Genomic DNA, 17,143 nt, shown 5'->3' on the forward strand with positions numbered 1-17,143 from the left:
CACCTTTTATTATTTCAGTAAGCACAAAGATAAACAGAAAGAAGCTGATGCAGTGCTGGGAGTTGGGTCTGGCTGACTGTCACATGGTGCATCTGGAGCTGCAGACTCCACCCTTCGTCTGATTTATTTTAAAAGCCTGCTGTGTCCATTAATGGAAAATTGGACCCTGTTCAGGCTGTGATGGTGTCCATGGACAGGAAAATGGAAAGTTTCAGATTAAAGCTGCAGGAGAGCAGGAAGAAAAATATCTGGAGAATTTAATTGATGGTGGCAGCACAATAATTGCAGACAGATATTAAAGAAATGGCAATCTGTGACCCAAAGCAGATCCTTGGGTCACAAGGAGGGGAGCACGAACGTCTGCAAGGCCACAGGGCTATGGAATTAGAATATTCGTCACCAGCAGGAAGTTCAAACATTTTGCAAAACTGAACACATAGGATAGAACCACTATCACTGTGATGTTACATTTGCTAACCATCCAAGTTATTAATCTCTTAAAGATGTGAGACATATCTGATGACACCTATCTGATTTGAGAAAGTGGTAGGAATCTTGAAGAAGTCATTCTGCAGTTTCATTAGAATAAAGAGCTTAGAGAAGTCACCTTTACTGAAAACCTGATCAGACATTGAGGAAGCCCCTCAAGGCACATGGAAAACAATCTATGCCTGGGTTGCTGCTGTCCTTGGAGCAGAAGACAGCGAATCAGTGAAGAGACTTTTCAAATCCTAACCAAGCTTAGAGCCTAGCAATGGGATTCCTAGGGGGAAAATAAATACATTAAAAGCTGTAAAACCAAGCAGAATTGCAGCTTTAAAACCCACTGATTGATATAATAACAATACTGTCCTCATAAGATGGGTTTTTTTATTTTTTTGCAGTTAACAGTGTAGCAATAAAGTATTGCTGTAATTATGGCTACTTACATAAAACTACCATAGAATACAGGAGAAGATGAAACCAGCATGATTAAATGGAAATTTAATGCATTTTACAACCACCCTCCCCCCCCCCCCCAAAAAAACACCAAAACCTTAAAGAATGCTCTTGCAGTAATCTCATGCCATGGTCTTGCTTTATTGTTTGTTTTTAAACTGTTACATGGAAAATTATGATAGAATTCTATAGCAGGAACGTATTTTTGGAGTGGTCAAAAATATTTTGGGCTACTTGGTACCTTCCTATTAAGGCAAGACAGCCAAATCTCCAGACCATGAAAGAATTTGTCATGAAGTGAGTTCATGAAGTCTCTCAGAGAGACCAACATGGTTAAGCGCATGTTCCATTCTTTCCTTTCCCTGAGAAGCACAAACACTTGCAAAACCTTTCCAGTCTTTACTTTTGGATGAAATGATTGCAAGGACTGGGAGGTGGTGCAACACAATATTCCATTCTTTTCCTCATGCTAGCTGAAGCCACAGCCTAAGACATTCCCATCAGCCCAGCCATCTGTTTACAGGAGCTGTATCTAGCCTGAAGCCCATACAAAGGGGAGAGAGGAACATGATTGACACAGAAGATTTGATTTGCATCAGTTTAAAAGATTTGGCTTATTAGCTTATGGTGCAGAACACGGTACTAGACCCAAGTTACCTTCAGTCTAAAAAACCCTCCCTGATTTCCCACGATCTGTTGGAGCCCCAGATATTGGCAGCAAGAGGTTACGCAGCCACCTCAGCTGTTTTCCACTGCATATACTCCTTTAAAACTGATTTTCTATGGTTTCAAAGAGGGGTTTGAACCAGAATGGTGCCTTTGTGTCACATTTTCAGAAACAAGAAGAGTAAAAAATTTAAGAGGGATTTTGAAGAGAAAGGGGAAGTTACCCTATAGCTTTTTCACTTATTTCTGTAGCAGGAGGTTAAGGGTTCCTCTGGTAAAATTTTCAGTGGCGCTGCCTTTGCAATTCAGCATTTGCTCTGGTGAGCTACACTGCTTCTCTCCAAACATTTCTGAATCACAGAGGGTTTGTTTTATGGGTTTGTTTGTTTGTTTTAACCCAAAAGAAAACACTATAGTTGAGTTTTTTCCATCTGAGAGACTGCGGTAAGCAACTTACCCATACAGACGGCTATTCACAACAGGAGCCATTCAATTCTTTGCTCAGCAATTTTAATATTCCCCTTTGAATACAGCTGAACCACATGAAATTCTGTTGTGTAAGGGTCTCCTTCAAAGTAGAGATTTATTTTCTTTGGTAACAGCTCATCAAGTCTTGAGGCTACAACCATCTGTGTTAATCTCTGCACAGTCTGTTCTTATTCATCATCAATAATAAGACCAAGGAGCACCCATGCTGAAGACAATATGAACAGACAACTATAATAAAGAAATAAAAGCTGCCTTGCTGAAATTTTTAGCTTCTGTGTCTATCCTACATCATAATTCTTTGACCATAACTGGAGACACCAAATGAGGGAAAACAATTAACTTCACCCAAAAGGCACATAATGTTTGAAAGAAAGTTCAACTATGTTTTCTGAGTGGCCATTATGGGAGTGATTTGCAGATCTCAGGCTTTGGCAGGGAGTCAGCCAACAGCAGAATGGAGAAGAGAAAAACTTGGAAGCTGTTTGCTTCTGCCTGCTAAAATTTATTGTGTCTCTTACACTGCAACTATGGGGATGTTCTCTACTAACTGCTGAAGCTTCCTGCACAAGCAGACGGGATCGTTCAAATGCTGGCAGGTGAGATCCAGGGCAATGCCTGCAGAGTCACATAATAGCAGAACCTCCAGCTTGATCCCCACTGACACCGAAATGGGGTTGTCATTTCTGTCATTCAGCTTAAATTGAGAAACTCACTGTAAGGGCTGAGCATGCTGAGCATCCTTTGCAACATGCTGATAATCTTTTTCCAGGCATTGGACTGCCCACAGGGTTGCAGACTTATGGGCATGAAGGGTCTCAATTAAAATTTCTCCTGTCTGCCCAAATCTGAAAGAACTTAATTTGCTAACTTGTGATGGCAACTGGCACACAGAGCTCTTCCCTGAGAAGGCAAAGAACAGACCAGTTTCTAGGTGATCAGAAAGGGAGAAGTGACTCCTTAAGAAATGTTTTCCATGTTTGAGGCCAAGCTCATCCCTTGGAGTCCCAGAAGGTATGTGACAGAGAAACAGCAAAAATCCCTTTTGGTTTCTGTCTCTAGCCAGGGCTAGAGGCTAGAGGGGATGATTAGCCAGACTAGCTTGGTCTCCACAGCTTTCAAAGGAAGGTCTGAGAAATATTTGCCTCGAGGTGTTTCCCACCCCAGTCAATGAGTGTCTTCTGCTTTTGCCATGTGACTGCTAATTACAGCCACATAGTCCTTACAGTGGGCATCTGCAAATCTCCAAAACCTTTCTGCTTAACAACAGCTTCATGCCTGAAACACAGTCCTTTTAGCAGAAACTCCAGCCCTCTTGTTAGTCTAACTGGTGTCAGTGATACTTCTTCTGTGCTTGTGCATGGCAAACAGCATTCCCAGCTCTCCACTTTCCAGCTTCATTGCCTAATGACCCAGATTCGATCTGAATAACCATTTCCTCCAAACAACATCAAGCTTCTTCTTATCAGTTTCAAAAGGGCTGTGCTGGTTGTTTTATTCAGCCAGCTTGCTCCAGGCAGATGCTGTTCTTACACAGTATCACAAGGCACTGGTTGCTGCCGCTGCAGCATAAACAAACTTGTTGGTGCACCAGCTTTCCCCATGGGCAGTGGTACAGAAATCTGAAGTTTAAGTGTAAACAGGGTTCAAACTCCTACAGGAAAATGGGCCTGGCCTTTGATTCCCAAGCTGTATTGGCCCTCAAGTACTTGAACCAACATGAATCCATGAAATCTTAGGGTAGAGCAACTGCTTCTTCACCAGCCTCACCTATGAATGTGCAAGTTTTCCTCCCTCTCAAAGCCATGTTTGTCAGGAGTCATCAAAGGTACAGGACTGCTGATGGCAAACAGGAAGCAGAAAAGCTCAAACAGTCACAGGGTTTCCCACAGCCACATCTGTGTTTGCAGTCATGGGATCTCACCATTGCCTGGCAGGGGCACAGAGAGAGACACACCCATGTCACAATATTCTTCTATTACAGCCTTCTCAATAGGGGCAGCAAGTTCACAGCTGAACAAGTCCTGGGCTATATGTTTGCAAATCTTAATGACAGAACAAAAAACAACATTTCCTAATCATGCTCCCAGTGTGGCTTTCAAAGGGGTTTTGTATACCACCAAATCAAGAACTTAACACACTGGCTGGCTACTCCCACCTACTGTGGAAGCCAAGGCAATGATTAAAAGGTAGAAGAGTAGTGTGACTCCTTCCCATCACAGATATTGAAGATTCCCCATCTTGGTGATCAAGAAGAGAGCACAACTTTTTTACCAGTATGATTACAAGAACCAGTCCATTTTCCAGAAGAAATCAAGGCTTACACAAGGACACTTTAGTTAAAAAAAGGGTTAAGCTTTCCAAACCAGGCAAATAATATGGAAATAGTTACACAACCTTCATAGGCTCCACTAATTCCTTTTTGGGACTAAACAGACATGTATTTATAATACATCCTAATTTTAAAAAAGCAAAACAACAAGCCCACAAAGAAATGCCCCAGGCCCTAGCCCCCAAACCAATGAATAAGAAACACATTTTCAGAAGCAAATCTCATTCTATTTTATCTCCTTGTACAAAAGTATGCCAGCTTCAATTTTTTTTAGTCCTGCCCCAAATCTCCTTCCCCTCACCCACGCCTTCTTTTCAAACCAAATGAGCCTGTCCCTGTGTCTATCCTCTGGAACAGGATTAAAGTTTCACACTGAGCCTGTTGCCGGGTTCACAGTAGCAGATGATCTGTTTGAAAGCTGTTCATTCAGCTCTGGGCAAGGCAAATTCGCCATGGAGTTTTCTTCAACCCATCATCTCCTTTAGCTTACAGGAGATTGAGAAAACCCTTCCTCAGCACTCATTACAGCTCCCAGCAACTAACTTTTCTACAATACTTAATAAAGCATCATTTTCAAAGCTGTGCTTTGTTGACATCACATTTCTTGAATTCTTTAGATCTTGTTTGAGGGTGGGAAATGAACATATGTATAAATATATATAAAAATATATATATTCATCCACCAACTCAGATATAGGTGTTACAAAGAGTAATGGTAAATCAGAATTCTATGTCTTACCAAATATTTTAACAGGTACAGAGCTTCTTTTAAAAAGAATTTTAAAGGTTTTCCTATTGTTTTTTGCTAAGATCACTTGCTCTGCAAATTTTCAGCTTCTATTGAAAGGCTGGCATAAATTCTCTGCCAACACGATGTAACAATAAGCAACAAAAGACTCACTTCAGTGTTAAGTATCAGGTTCATTTAATTAATTTAATAACATTTTCTGCTGGAAGCTATGTTACAGCCGCCAGATCCAGAAGATTGTTTCAAAACAGAATCCCTGTGGCCTGCATTTTTGTAATCCACTTGTAGTCCATATCCAGCAGCTTTACTCTTCAAGTCTTCTTTTGATAGCACTTATCTATGATGAAGGCCAGCCACATGCATGAGTCATGCCACTGCAGTGGATAACAAAAGCCTTGCCCAATTACTTTGTAAGAAAAAAAGAAAAGACACTTGGAAAATAGGTGTAGGCTAGTTAGGATCAAAAAGGTATGATATGATTCAGGACCATCTCTCTCAGTGATTTGATCCAAAACAGTAGATGTGAAAAGGGTATGATGGCACAGCCTCCTGCTGCCTTTTAGAAAGACCAGCACACTCTATTTTTTCTCTCTAGTCTCACGTGTTGACAACCCAAGAACAGTAAATTCCTTAAATGCTGGATATCAATCAATGTGGAGTGTTTTGTATCAGCTGAGCTACAGACTCAGCACTTTGCATTCAGGCATTAATTGGTGTCATTGCTTCTCTGCAACCTAAAGGAGCTCCTCCTTCCTCAGAGCTGTGTTCAGCGCTTTGCATTTTTGACTGACTCAAAAAAGGTCAATTAGATATAAGTGGTCCAATCTTGCATGTTCCTGCTTCAAATTACTTAACATAACTGTTCATGAGTCTTGCAAGAGCCATTTTAAGCTTGAGCTTCTGAGGTTTCCTGCTTTGAAGATCACTTTAACAACCCTGAAGTGCATTCTTTATTATGCAGCATCCCTCTTTCTGTGGAGAGCTGAATGAAAGACAAGGGCACTACTTTCTCAGGAAATTGCCAGGTTTGCTCTACCCCATCCCCTCCAGTCCCCAACCTCTGCAAGCAGCCAGTAGTGCCTGCCCTGCCCACATTTCTCCTCTGCTGCCATTGCCTGCTCACCCAGGGCTGTGAGGACCACGCAGCCCAACCAGCTCTGTGTCTCTGCTCCCTTGGGTGCCACTGGGGGGAACACACACCTTGCCAAGGGCAGTGGTGGAGAGCCAGGGTCTTCTTAGTGCCCTCCCAGAGCTGACCTTTATGTTTGTATGACCTGATCTGCACTGGCAGCTGAGATGCCATCTTGGGGCTTTGCAACTGCTGCAGGTCACCAATTCCTGGCTGGCATCCCCAGCCCAGCACATATGTGTTGAGAAAGGCACCACTTGTTCCAAGAGCCAAAGTCCCCCAAGGGGTCTCTCCCCACCACTGCCTGCCCCACCACAGGACTGACCCTTTGACAGCTCACTGTGAGCAGCACTGAACCAGCCCTTGGCTCACAGGACTCTCCCAGAGGCAGATGCCACACTGGAACCTGGCCCTGCTGCCCCCTCTGCCACAGCCTGAGCAAGAAGGACACCAAGGCATGCCTTCAACACCTTAAGACAACTCCAAATATGCAAACATGGATTTTGAAGGCCATTGAGCTCTATTTCCATCCTAATCTGAGTTTTCAGCAAGACTGATGAGCCTCATGCTGCTCTGCAGGGTTCAGAGGGTACTGAACCAGTTGTGTTTGACAGAGGAGCCCAACTCCACTGCTAACTGTAGTTCTTTGATTTGCTTATGTAGCAATCAGTTTAAACCTGTGCTTTTTACTTACCTCAAGCAGAGTCTCAGAAATGTAAGCAGGCTGCATTAAGGCACAAAAAATGCAAGCAGAAGTTAAACAGTTCAGTGTTGTTTAACATGTGTGAGTTAAATAAAAAGGCAGCTGCCTTACTGTGCAGGAGGATTCTCATGCAGTATCTGCAGGCCCTGAATTCCCCCAGAGGCCAGACAACAGAAACGCCTGTTGCAGCCAAACAGGCTTTCTGCAGTCATGCCAAGATGCCCTCTGATCAAAGTGCTATTGCAACCCTGGCTGCTGGTTTGGCCTTTGCCTTTCCACTGAGACCACCAGCAAGAAAGCAGATGGGTGTTCTGCACATTGCTATGAACAGCAGAGGCAAGATAGAGGAAGAAAAAAAACCAGACTGCAGCCTACCCTTGAAAGTTATGCAAGAAGAGAGGTACAAGATGAGCTTTTCCCACAGCAAGGGTTCCAGCTACGATTGCAAAACCTCGGCAGTCACGCAGGGACTCTTCCATGAGGTCTCCTAGGGTCACTGTTCACTTCAAAGTCAGCAGAAAGGTGGCACAGCAAGGATCCTACTGCATTGGCACAACTGGCTGGAAGAGAGAATTGTCTGGGGAAAGCCACAATGGTGCAGCCATCACTCCCAGCACTGTATAAATTTACAGACTGGAATGCCAAGAGGACCCATGGCTGGCTCTGTCATGGCTCACTGGGTGTATGGGCCCAACTTCCCATGAGGCTCATGCTGGTTTCTGGACTAGTGCTCAAGTTCAAGCACTTATTTTTTCATGCTTGTCCCTCTCTTCCCCCTTTCTTCCCAAACCTGAGTTTTACCACCTGGCTAAAAAATGGCTCACACTGAACTCAAGCCAGAGTGGGACCCACCATACACAGACAACATGCCCATGTGAAGAGACCTTTTGTGATAGACTGAGATCAGCTTAGGTACAATATTGACCAGAGTACTTACCTTTTAGGCTTCTCTTTGCAGCAATTTTTTTTTCCTGAAAATCAACTAATCTCTTTTTAAAATTCTCCAGTCATAGAAACTGACTGCAAACATTTGTAAAATTTACCTTCTTTGTTAACCTATGGTGTTTTATTTGAAATTAAAATGTAGCCATATTTTCAAGCCCATCTGGTGGAATATGTTAGATTGAAGCCTCCAGTAACTGTAGCCTTGTAGAAACCATGTGTCTTGTCTAGACTAGTTACCCAGTTTCTATCTATAGAGAAATATGCACTTCCTAACACAGCAATCCATTCAAGAAGGATCATCTCTGTGAGGGCAACCCTCTTTCCATTTACCATGAAGGAAACTTGGTCAGCTTAGATTGAGGGACTATACTTTACATCTCTAACAACAAGTGAGACAAGTCTCTTTCCTCATTGAAGATTTGTTATCAAGTTCCTTTTACCATGTAGACCTTTCCCACAATATAAACTCATCATTTAATATTACTTTCACATAGATTGCAGGCTCTAATATATCAAGACTAATTTCTAACAGCCATTAAACAACTAGAAGTGAAATTACTTTAAGAACTCTTGAGATTAATTTCCTTATACTCTTTATGACATTCATTCAAGGTTCATGTTCTTTGTTTCCTCTTGCAATAATTTAAGAGACAAACCACTGCTGGGAACAGTACGTGTCCCTCCACCCCCTCCAGCTGACAAAAATTGGCAGAGTTCAAGAGAAATCTCAGCGAATGGGAGAGAAAAAAATTCACAAAGAGCAATCACTACAGATATTGAGATTTATTGCTGATTTTCCCTTTCTGAAAGGCTGTCAAACTGCCACAGTTCCAGAAGGGGATTATCTCCACAAGCCCTTTGGCCTCAGTCCCTGTGCCAGTTCAGACAACATGACTAGAGACCTGTGTGTGGCAGCTTGCTGCTTACAGAACAGTTGGAGGCAAAATCCATCCTTCCAGATCCTCAATTTATACATCATTTGGTATGACCTGCTGTCTGCTTCAAACAAAAAAAAAGCCACTGGGGGCATCCAGTGGGGAATGCTGCTTTTCCTGAGTTTAGCTCCCTGTGCTAGAAGCTGCTACTGAGTGGTGCTCACACAGAGCCATCAGCATGATACAGTGCAGTTTTTTCTTTACCACATCAATCTGATATAGTTGGTCTTGTGCTTTGAGGCAAAAGCTCCTTACCATCTCTGCCAAATATGCTGCTCCCTTACCAGCACTATTAATAGCATAGGTTCTTTTCTTAATTAAAAAAAAAACAATAGATCCCTTTCCTCATGTTTCTTTTCCTAGGCTGCGAGTCAGCTCTGTTCCAACTGGTGAGATATGGTTCCTCTTTATGTGCCTGTCCTTTCAGTGTAAACAAGCAATGCTTCTCCAACTCCACCGACCACAAGGCTGAAAACAAAGTATATCACAAATTTAGCATCATGCAAGTCCTTCTACTTAATACAAAAAGGTATTATTTTATCTAAACACATTACAACCTAGAGACGGTAACCCAGGTGATTTTTTTCATTTGTCTTGCTAAGAAAATATCTTATTTAAATGATCTCATCAGAAATTACCTTTCCTGTGTTTTCAGGCTGGTGCTATTCAGTAAAATACACAGACAGGAATCTAAATGGAGAATGTTGCCCCTAGTTACAAGAATAGCTGCACACCCCTACACTAGCAAGAATAGGAAAGGAAGGCAAGAGAGGTTGAGAGGTTTGAACCTTATTAGCCTATTGATTCCCTCTTGCAATTTCTGTTTGTGTTCTGTCCTGAAAACTTGCCACTTGCCAACATCAGGAAGAGATGTGAAGCCTAGGTTTTGTGGAGAAGGTGAAATCTGGGAAAACCTTTTTGTGCTGGGGTGATCCCCTTGGCACAGTGAGGCCAGTAGAAATTCCTGTGTTTGCCACTTTTGGTGAGCTGAAAGGAGCTGCCCCAGCCAAAAAGGCACCTGTGCCTAAGCACCTCTTTCCTGTGCTGCTCACAGCACAGCCATGGCACTAAGGCTGCTCCCCAAGAGTCAGCCTAGGAGCAGGGCTCCAAGTCAGGATGAATGGTTTTACAAAAACCTTCCCTTAAATATGCTATCAACCCACTCAATGCAAGCAATAGTTAATAATCCCCAAGTCTCCTCTGTTATCTCTCACAGCTGACAGGAATACAGTAAGATGCCGACTCTTCTCTCCTTTTAGAACAGTGAAAAGCTAAGTGTACTGACCTTTCATCTTAGCCCCATGGCTTAATTAGCTTATGAAACAGAAAAGCTCCTTACTGAACTTTATAAACAAAACAAACTTCTGTTAAGTTCATTTCTAAGGGTACTTTTTTTTTTCCTTGGGAAAAAAAAAGCATGTAAAGCTGAAGGCTCCTTGGTCTAATAGCATTACATTCACTTTAAATCTTAGCTTTGGTGAGCTGTTTTAAAAACCACATAATTGCCCTTGTTCCTGAGAGGAAAAGAATATTGTATAACAACAGCACAATATCTTACAATTACACAGTAAACAGTCCTGGAAAGTAGGTGCTACAGACAGTCTGTGAAGGTCCACTGGGAAGACAAAATAGCTTTGGTGTGGAATTACCGACAAGGAGCAAAAGGCTGCAAAAGCTGCAAGCTTTTCAAAAAGGGTCTAAACCACAGAGTCTGGCCACCTGCAGTTGGTAACAACATCTGAGTGCTTTTTCTGGAGAGGGTTAACCCCCATGTCTTATTTCAGCTCTGGTTATAAACACACCCTATGCATTAACTCCTTTGGAATCTATGGTTGGATAATATACCCTTTATCCTAAAGGAAAAAAATTCCAAAACACTACATACAGAAGACCTTAGAAATAGTTTTCCCGTTTCTATAGTAGTGCTATTTTCTAAATTTTTAACAGAGATTAAAAAATAAATCTGTCTCTGACATACCATTTCAAAAATGAGACTGGCAATTATGTACAAAAGATAATAAACTGCCCAGCCTTGTTCTGTAAAAAGACACCTGTACCAGAGCTGTTCTTTAATATCATATGTCTTACATCAGAGAAGAAGAATCCCTTTCTGAATTATGTGAAGTCTTGGGATCCACATGCCCATGCAGTCCAAATTACTAGGCAAATGGAAACCATTGTATATCATCAAGATGAAGCAGAGCAAAAAACACAGCTAAATGCTAGCCCTTGATTTTACCTTCATTTTCCCATATGGCAAACCCTCCAGCTTCTGTATATAGTGGGGTCACAGATAACTGCACTTGCTCATAGCTCAAAAATTAACATATGATATTGTCCATGACCACACTGGAGCAGCACTAAAATCCTCAGTGATTAATGCTCTCATGAGTACTTTGCAGCTGCTATCATCCAACAAACTATTTCCAGAGCTTTGCTGCTAAGTCAAGGCACTGCCAATGCACAAGCACTAACAGAATTAAAATAAAAAAAATAAATAAAAGAAATTGTTTTCTTTTTTAATTATGACAATCAAAGTGTTACAGTGTACCAAGGGCTAAAGCAAATTTTCTTTTAAACATACAGATGTGTTCATCACTTATAGACGTTTCAGTCCATATAGGGCAGGTGGCATGTGTGCAAGTACATGGGTCTGTGTGCTCACATTAACAAAGGTGCACATTAATAAAGGTACACATGAATTTTTAGTGCACTTGTCAGTGAATACAGATGTATAATCAAAGCCTGCCTCTAGCACATGTGCGACGACCTGCACAAGCACATGCAAAACATGGTGAAAAGCAGCAAGTTAATGGCCTGGACTAGAAGTGTTTCGTAGGTGCTTTGACATTGGTTAAGTCTCTGACATGCACAGGCAGCATGTATTTCCTAGAGCTAAATAAAAGCACAACTTACTTTAGCATTTGAGACTAGATGTGCCTAAAATACAGATAGGAATTCATATCAACACATAAGTAAATGGGGCCAGTCTGAACTGGAGATTCTCCTTTCTATAAGGCTCTTATCACACCAGAAGAAAGGATATGCTAATTCCATTCAGTGCAGAGCTGAATCTTTAGGATGGCAATCAAACTGAATGAATCATGAATCAAGTAGAAAGAAAGAAGCTTAGAGCTTTTCAAAAGTAAGTAGATTTTTATTTCCATTAACAAATCTGTCCTCAGAGACACATGCCTAACCCCATATTGAGAAGTTATTTGCACGACAGAAGCATTTAGGAGCATCAGCCATGCTTTGTGATTCCCTTTCACTGTGTGGTAGACAACCACAGATCAAAACCACTGCCTTTGACCAAAGGAGTTTGTACCACAATCCTTTATATTGCTACCCAAAAAAATCTGGTTAAGTGATTTGTACTGTGTGGCCACACATTGCAAAATCCAGATACAGCTCTGGAAAAAGTTTATTATCATTATTTTTCTCCAGCTTAATATTATGCATTCACAGTGCACAGTGTGTTAGGGAAACTTGAATGCACCCTCTTGGTTAAAAATACACTGTCAGCAAACCTTGACTCCTGTGTTTTACTTCCAGTTCCACCACTAAATTGCAGCATGACTTTGAATGGGTCATTTATTTGCCTATTGGATCCATTTGCCTCACTGTAAAATGTGCTGAGTGAATTGTGGTGAGGCTTAATGTCTAAAATGTCCATGTTCTCCCACAGAGGCAGAAGAAACACTTTTCTATTACTTTACCGCATCCATCATTGCACACCTGGTTCTCCTTACATGCAAAATAACACTGACGGCAATAGAACTTGACATTTAAAAATATTTCCACATGAAGCACTGTGTGAAAATTCATCTTTACTGTTAAACAAAAAGCTCATGTAGGCACTTACCAAGAAATTGTTAGTACATTGGCAGTCATGACAAAGAAGAATGGTGATAAGCTAGCAGTGATAACCTGTTAAATTGAAAAGAAGGAAAAAACACTTTGTGAACTTGTGATATCACAAATGAAAACTAAAATACTTTTGCTGAAATTCAATTTCCATGTGTGCAGTCATATCTTCTTCTTTCAGTTGAAGATAGTATGATAGTCACACATCAAAATGCGATTTTGACTCTGACAGAATCCAGGACACAGCAGAGGCAGGGCAGGGAACCAGAGCAGGGGATGGATCCCTTGTCACATATCCCAGGTGGCCTGGCCTAGGAGCCTGCTGGCTTTTACTTGTTGACAGCAGACTGGGGAGAGTCGGTTCCCAGGTTTGGAAAGCCTTACATTTCTGAGAATGAGAGTTTGAAATGTGTTTATAGGTGTATAAAAACAAAACAAAAATTAACAGGGTACAGAGTCAAGAAAAACAACACAACTTCAGTAGGTTTATGTTACAAGTCTCTCGTTACCCCCAGGTGTTCTGGGCAGAGAAACTAGAGGCAGATGACTCTGCTTTCCAAGCCCTGATCCCAGAAACAGCTAAATCCTGATGTACAATGGTTTGTAACAGATCCCTGCCTCAGCAGCTACGGAGCCACCACATCTGCAGCCTGCATGCAGTTTTGGATGTTTTGTTGCCAGATGGATAATGTAAAATGGAAAGAGTTCAAAGAACAGTGACAGAGTCATTAGATGGGGGGATTGATTTTCAGTCAACAGTTAGGATAAGCAATGCCTGTGGGAAAGGAAGACTTCGTAGTGGTTTACAAAAACTTGAGAAACACAAGTGTTGAGGAATGAAAGGAACTATTTAGGTTAATAAAAAATGGCCCAAGGAAAAAAATGAAATTAAGAAACAAAACATTTAAACAATTATCAGCTAAGATTTCCTAATCATTGTTTGCCTAGTTGACTCCCAGGGGAGACAGCAGAAACTTCATTTTGTAATCTATTACTTGTTAAAGCATTACTACATGTGCAGTAGGGAAGGAAATGCCATTTTAGAGTAGATTCCGTGCACCAGAGCTTGGACTAACAGTCTGCTAGTCAATACCTGCTACTATTGTTATGGCCACATTTTAAAAGGCAGGCTCTGAATCTGCCTGGAGTGTAATCAAGGCCGGATGCCATGCAGGAGTGGCCGGTGAAAAGAGAAGTTTGTGTGTCCTGTCTCTGGAGTCCCACTCTATGAGTTAGGTGGAGAGGGGACAACAATCTAAATGCAGCAGTGAGACCATGCAGTGCCACAGGAGCAAAGGTGTTCAGTAGGGACTACACAAGGCATGCCTCCTCTGGCCTCTTTGGGGATGCTTTCTACTTTAGGGAGATTCAGGTGTGCAGGTGGCATTTTGCTTCCTAGATATTACCATAACTCACACCCTGACTGTTCTCCATGTGCCTGTAGCCCCAGCCCCTGTCAGAGGAAATTAGGCAGGAGATGGACTTAATCCAGGCAGGATAAAACATGAACACAGGCCCACTCCATCCCTGCTCAGCAACCAAATTGCTGGTACCAATACAACCACAGCCACACCTCCTGATACAAACTTCACCTGACTTCAGTATTTTCACACTTCCAGCGACGGAAATGTACAGCACAGGCAATTCTGTATAGCTCCAAGCCAACAGAAAAAGTGAGCTCCTACTGCTAGGGAAAATCAAAGATATGTATCCACTCCTAAAGCTTTGTATCTATACATGTAAGCAAATATAAAACTTAACATGCATACTCAAAAGAGACTGACAGAGGACAAGTCACAAACAAGAGAGTTATGCTTCAAAACTCAAGATCATATTGCAACTGTGCACATCCAGTGGCCTGTCTCACAGTTATTTGCAGCCAGAGAGAGCTGACACCTACTCCAAACATTAGAAGTTAACTATTTAGGAGCTGAATCTTTTATACACTTTACCTAAAAACCACCTGTGAGGCTGAACAGCCATTAGTTCAAAACCAGTACTCTAAAATAAGTTTGCATCTTGTCCTAGTGGGCTGGGTTCTCCGCTTACAAAGAGTGCAGCAGATGCAGTGACATACAAGGAACCATTTCTCATTTACTCTGGTGTGAATGCTTGTGGAATTAACTGTACTGAGCTTATTTTAGGTTAATGCTAACTTATTACATAAAAATATACAATACCAGTTACCGAGCATGTAAACAGAAACTAACAAAGGATGGCAGTTGTGGTACGCACAGAGCGCTCTTTTCCTAAAGCTCATCTCCTCAAAGAAACTGAAGTGCTGTGTTTGAGAAGTGGCACAAGCTAAAGTTATGTCACTCACTCCCTTGTTGAGCCCTGTTTATTAGAAACTTGAGAAGAGGCCAAGCGCAGAGAAACAGGCATTCAAGAAACCTCCGAGAACAGGCCCTGTCAGAAACAATACACCATTCTACTGTGATCATCCCAAACCTCTGCAAAAATGCAGGCTGTAGCCTTTTGGACTACTATAGCTGAACACTGTTGTATTTTTGAGAAATTATGTAAGAGTGTGTCAGTGCCAAAGACAAACAAAATGTGGGTTGGAAGAGCGCATGAAGTAAGTGTGTGTAAGGAAAGAAAAAACAAATCACAAACAAATCAAAAGGAAAAGACGTTACTAAAATGTCTACCTTTGATGATTTATCTAAAAGAAGAATATGTTTAAAAATGAAAAACAAGTTTTCAGAGAAGCTAACAATGTTCCAGGGGAAGAATCCAAATCCTAGGGACATGGTAGAGAAGGTAATCTTCCTTTAAGTACATTTCAGTATTATCTGAAGTGTTTTAAGTGCACATTTAGTTTGAAAAAAAACCCCACCTACGCTGATGTTCTGAATGGCCTTAAAAAAAAAAAAAAGAAAAACCAACAAAATAAATTCACAACAAGCTAAGTGCAGTAATCTTTCTTTCTTCACTTTAAAGGTCACAGTTGTCCTCCTAGGCATTTAGATGCTTTAGTAAAAGGAATGAGCTTTCAAGACAAAAGAAAGCAAGTTACAGGGAAAACTAAAGTTAATGATTTCCAAATATATTTTGATGCCGAATCTGTGAAACTAAGAGGTGGAAAGGAAAATTTTAATTAGCTATAATATGCCTATTTTGAACAAAGCTCCCCAAGATTTTGACATACAGTCACTAATTCTATCAAATTGTACAGGCTGGATGGTGGAACGCCAACTATTTTGGAAACAGGAATAGCTCCATGGATCCTGCCTACTTTTAAAGGAACTGCAACCAGTTAGTATTACGAAAGCTACTTTAAAAACATTCATACCCGGAAATTTTCTTACAAAATTCTGACACAGCTTTCAATGATTAGGAAAAAAATTCAAGTGTAGCATAACTTAACAAAACATTTCCATGTGAGCTGAAATTTTTCCTAAGAAATCATTTCAAACCCTTCCTTGCATGAAAAATCAAATCAAAACAAAACAACCTCCCCTCAAGATTGTTACTTAAAATAAATCAGTCTAAGTTTATTCTGCCATTCCATTGTACTGCAGAAATAAGAACCATTTTAAAGGAACACTTTATTAACACCTATTTGTCTTGATTCCAGCTATTTCTGTAGTTCCAATCACTGAATTATTCACAAGTCATTTTAAAAATAACCAAAAGCCTTGGCATTTCAAATTGTGATTTGTACCTCAACCAAAACCAGTTCTAGTTCTTTACAATATGTATCAGCATTGCAGGAAATAAGTGTATCATTGATACTTCTCTGGGATTAGGTCTGAGGAGAGTGGGTTGATCCTCTCCACACAAGAGCTTGGGCCTGAATAATCAGGGAACAAAATACATAAATACTCCAATATTCTTCACATAAGCACTCTAGTACAAGGGATCAGTTCCTGTTTCTCCTGGAGCAGGAACCAGGAGAAAAAACAGAGCAACTCAACCAGTTAGAGGTTTCAACATGATTGGTTTCAGAAGATTCCCAAATTCAGGTCCCCATATAAAAGGTGAAAACTTCGGGCATCCCCATTATTCTGGAAAACAGAGAAGGGCACAGGTGCCATAAAACATTCCACACTTTGCTTACATTGCCATTTACATTAAACAAGCTCCCATCAAGGACAGCACTGCACTCAACCTCAGGATCCAAAGAAATTAATTCAATTCCAGAGCTCTAGAGTTTGTCCCTTCCCAGGCCGAATTAATGGCAACCAGAAAAACTGTGGCATCATTGAAATGCTGGGTAACAGACTAAGATCCATGAAGCAGAAATATTCCAATGTGTGGAAGAACTTGTTGCACAGCAGGGATAAATTCAGCACATAAAATCACTTCTGCACGGGAAAATAGTAGGCATAGGAATAAATGTGCTCCAATGCGCCCACGTTTTCTAAATCTGCTTTAGTGATTCCTGAGT

At 41.2% G+C, this 17,143-nt stretch overlaps 1 protein-coding gene across 1 annotated transcript in view; it reads right to left on the bottom strand.

The window, feature by feature from the left end:
• Positions 1-9,232: 9,232 nt before the first annotated feature.
• The window catches only part of TMEM241 (transmembrane protein 241), a 50,934-nt gene continuing 43,023 nt past the window's right edge, over positions 9,233-17,143 (bottom strand). The window contains exons 13-14 of the mRNA XM_005418285.3: positions 12,749-12,813; positions 9,233-9,351 (exon numbers count right to left, since the gene is read on the bottom strand). Of these exons, the coding sequence (XP_005418342.1) occupies positions 9,291-9,351; positions 12,749-12,813 (126 nt within the window). The 3' untranslated portion in view covers positions 9,233-9,290. The remainder of the gene's footprint in view (positions 9,352-12,748; positions 12,814-17,143) is intronic.

Source organism: Geospiza fortis, unplaced genomic scaffold (genome assembly GCF_000277835.1).
Source record: "Geospiza fortis unplaced genomic scaffold, GeoFor_1.0 scaffold53, whole genome shotgun sequence".
NCBI classification, from domain to species: domain Eukaryota; kingdom Metazoa; phylum Chordata; class Aves; order Passeriformes; family Thraupidae; genus Geospiza; species Geospiza fortis.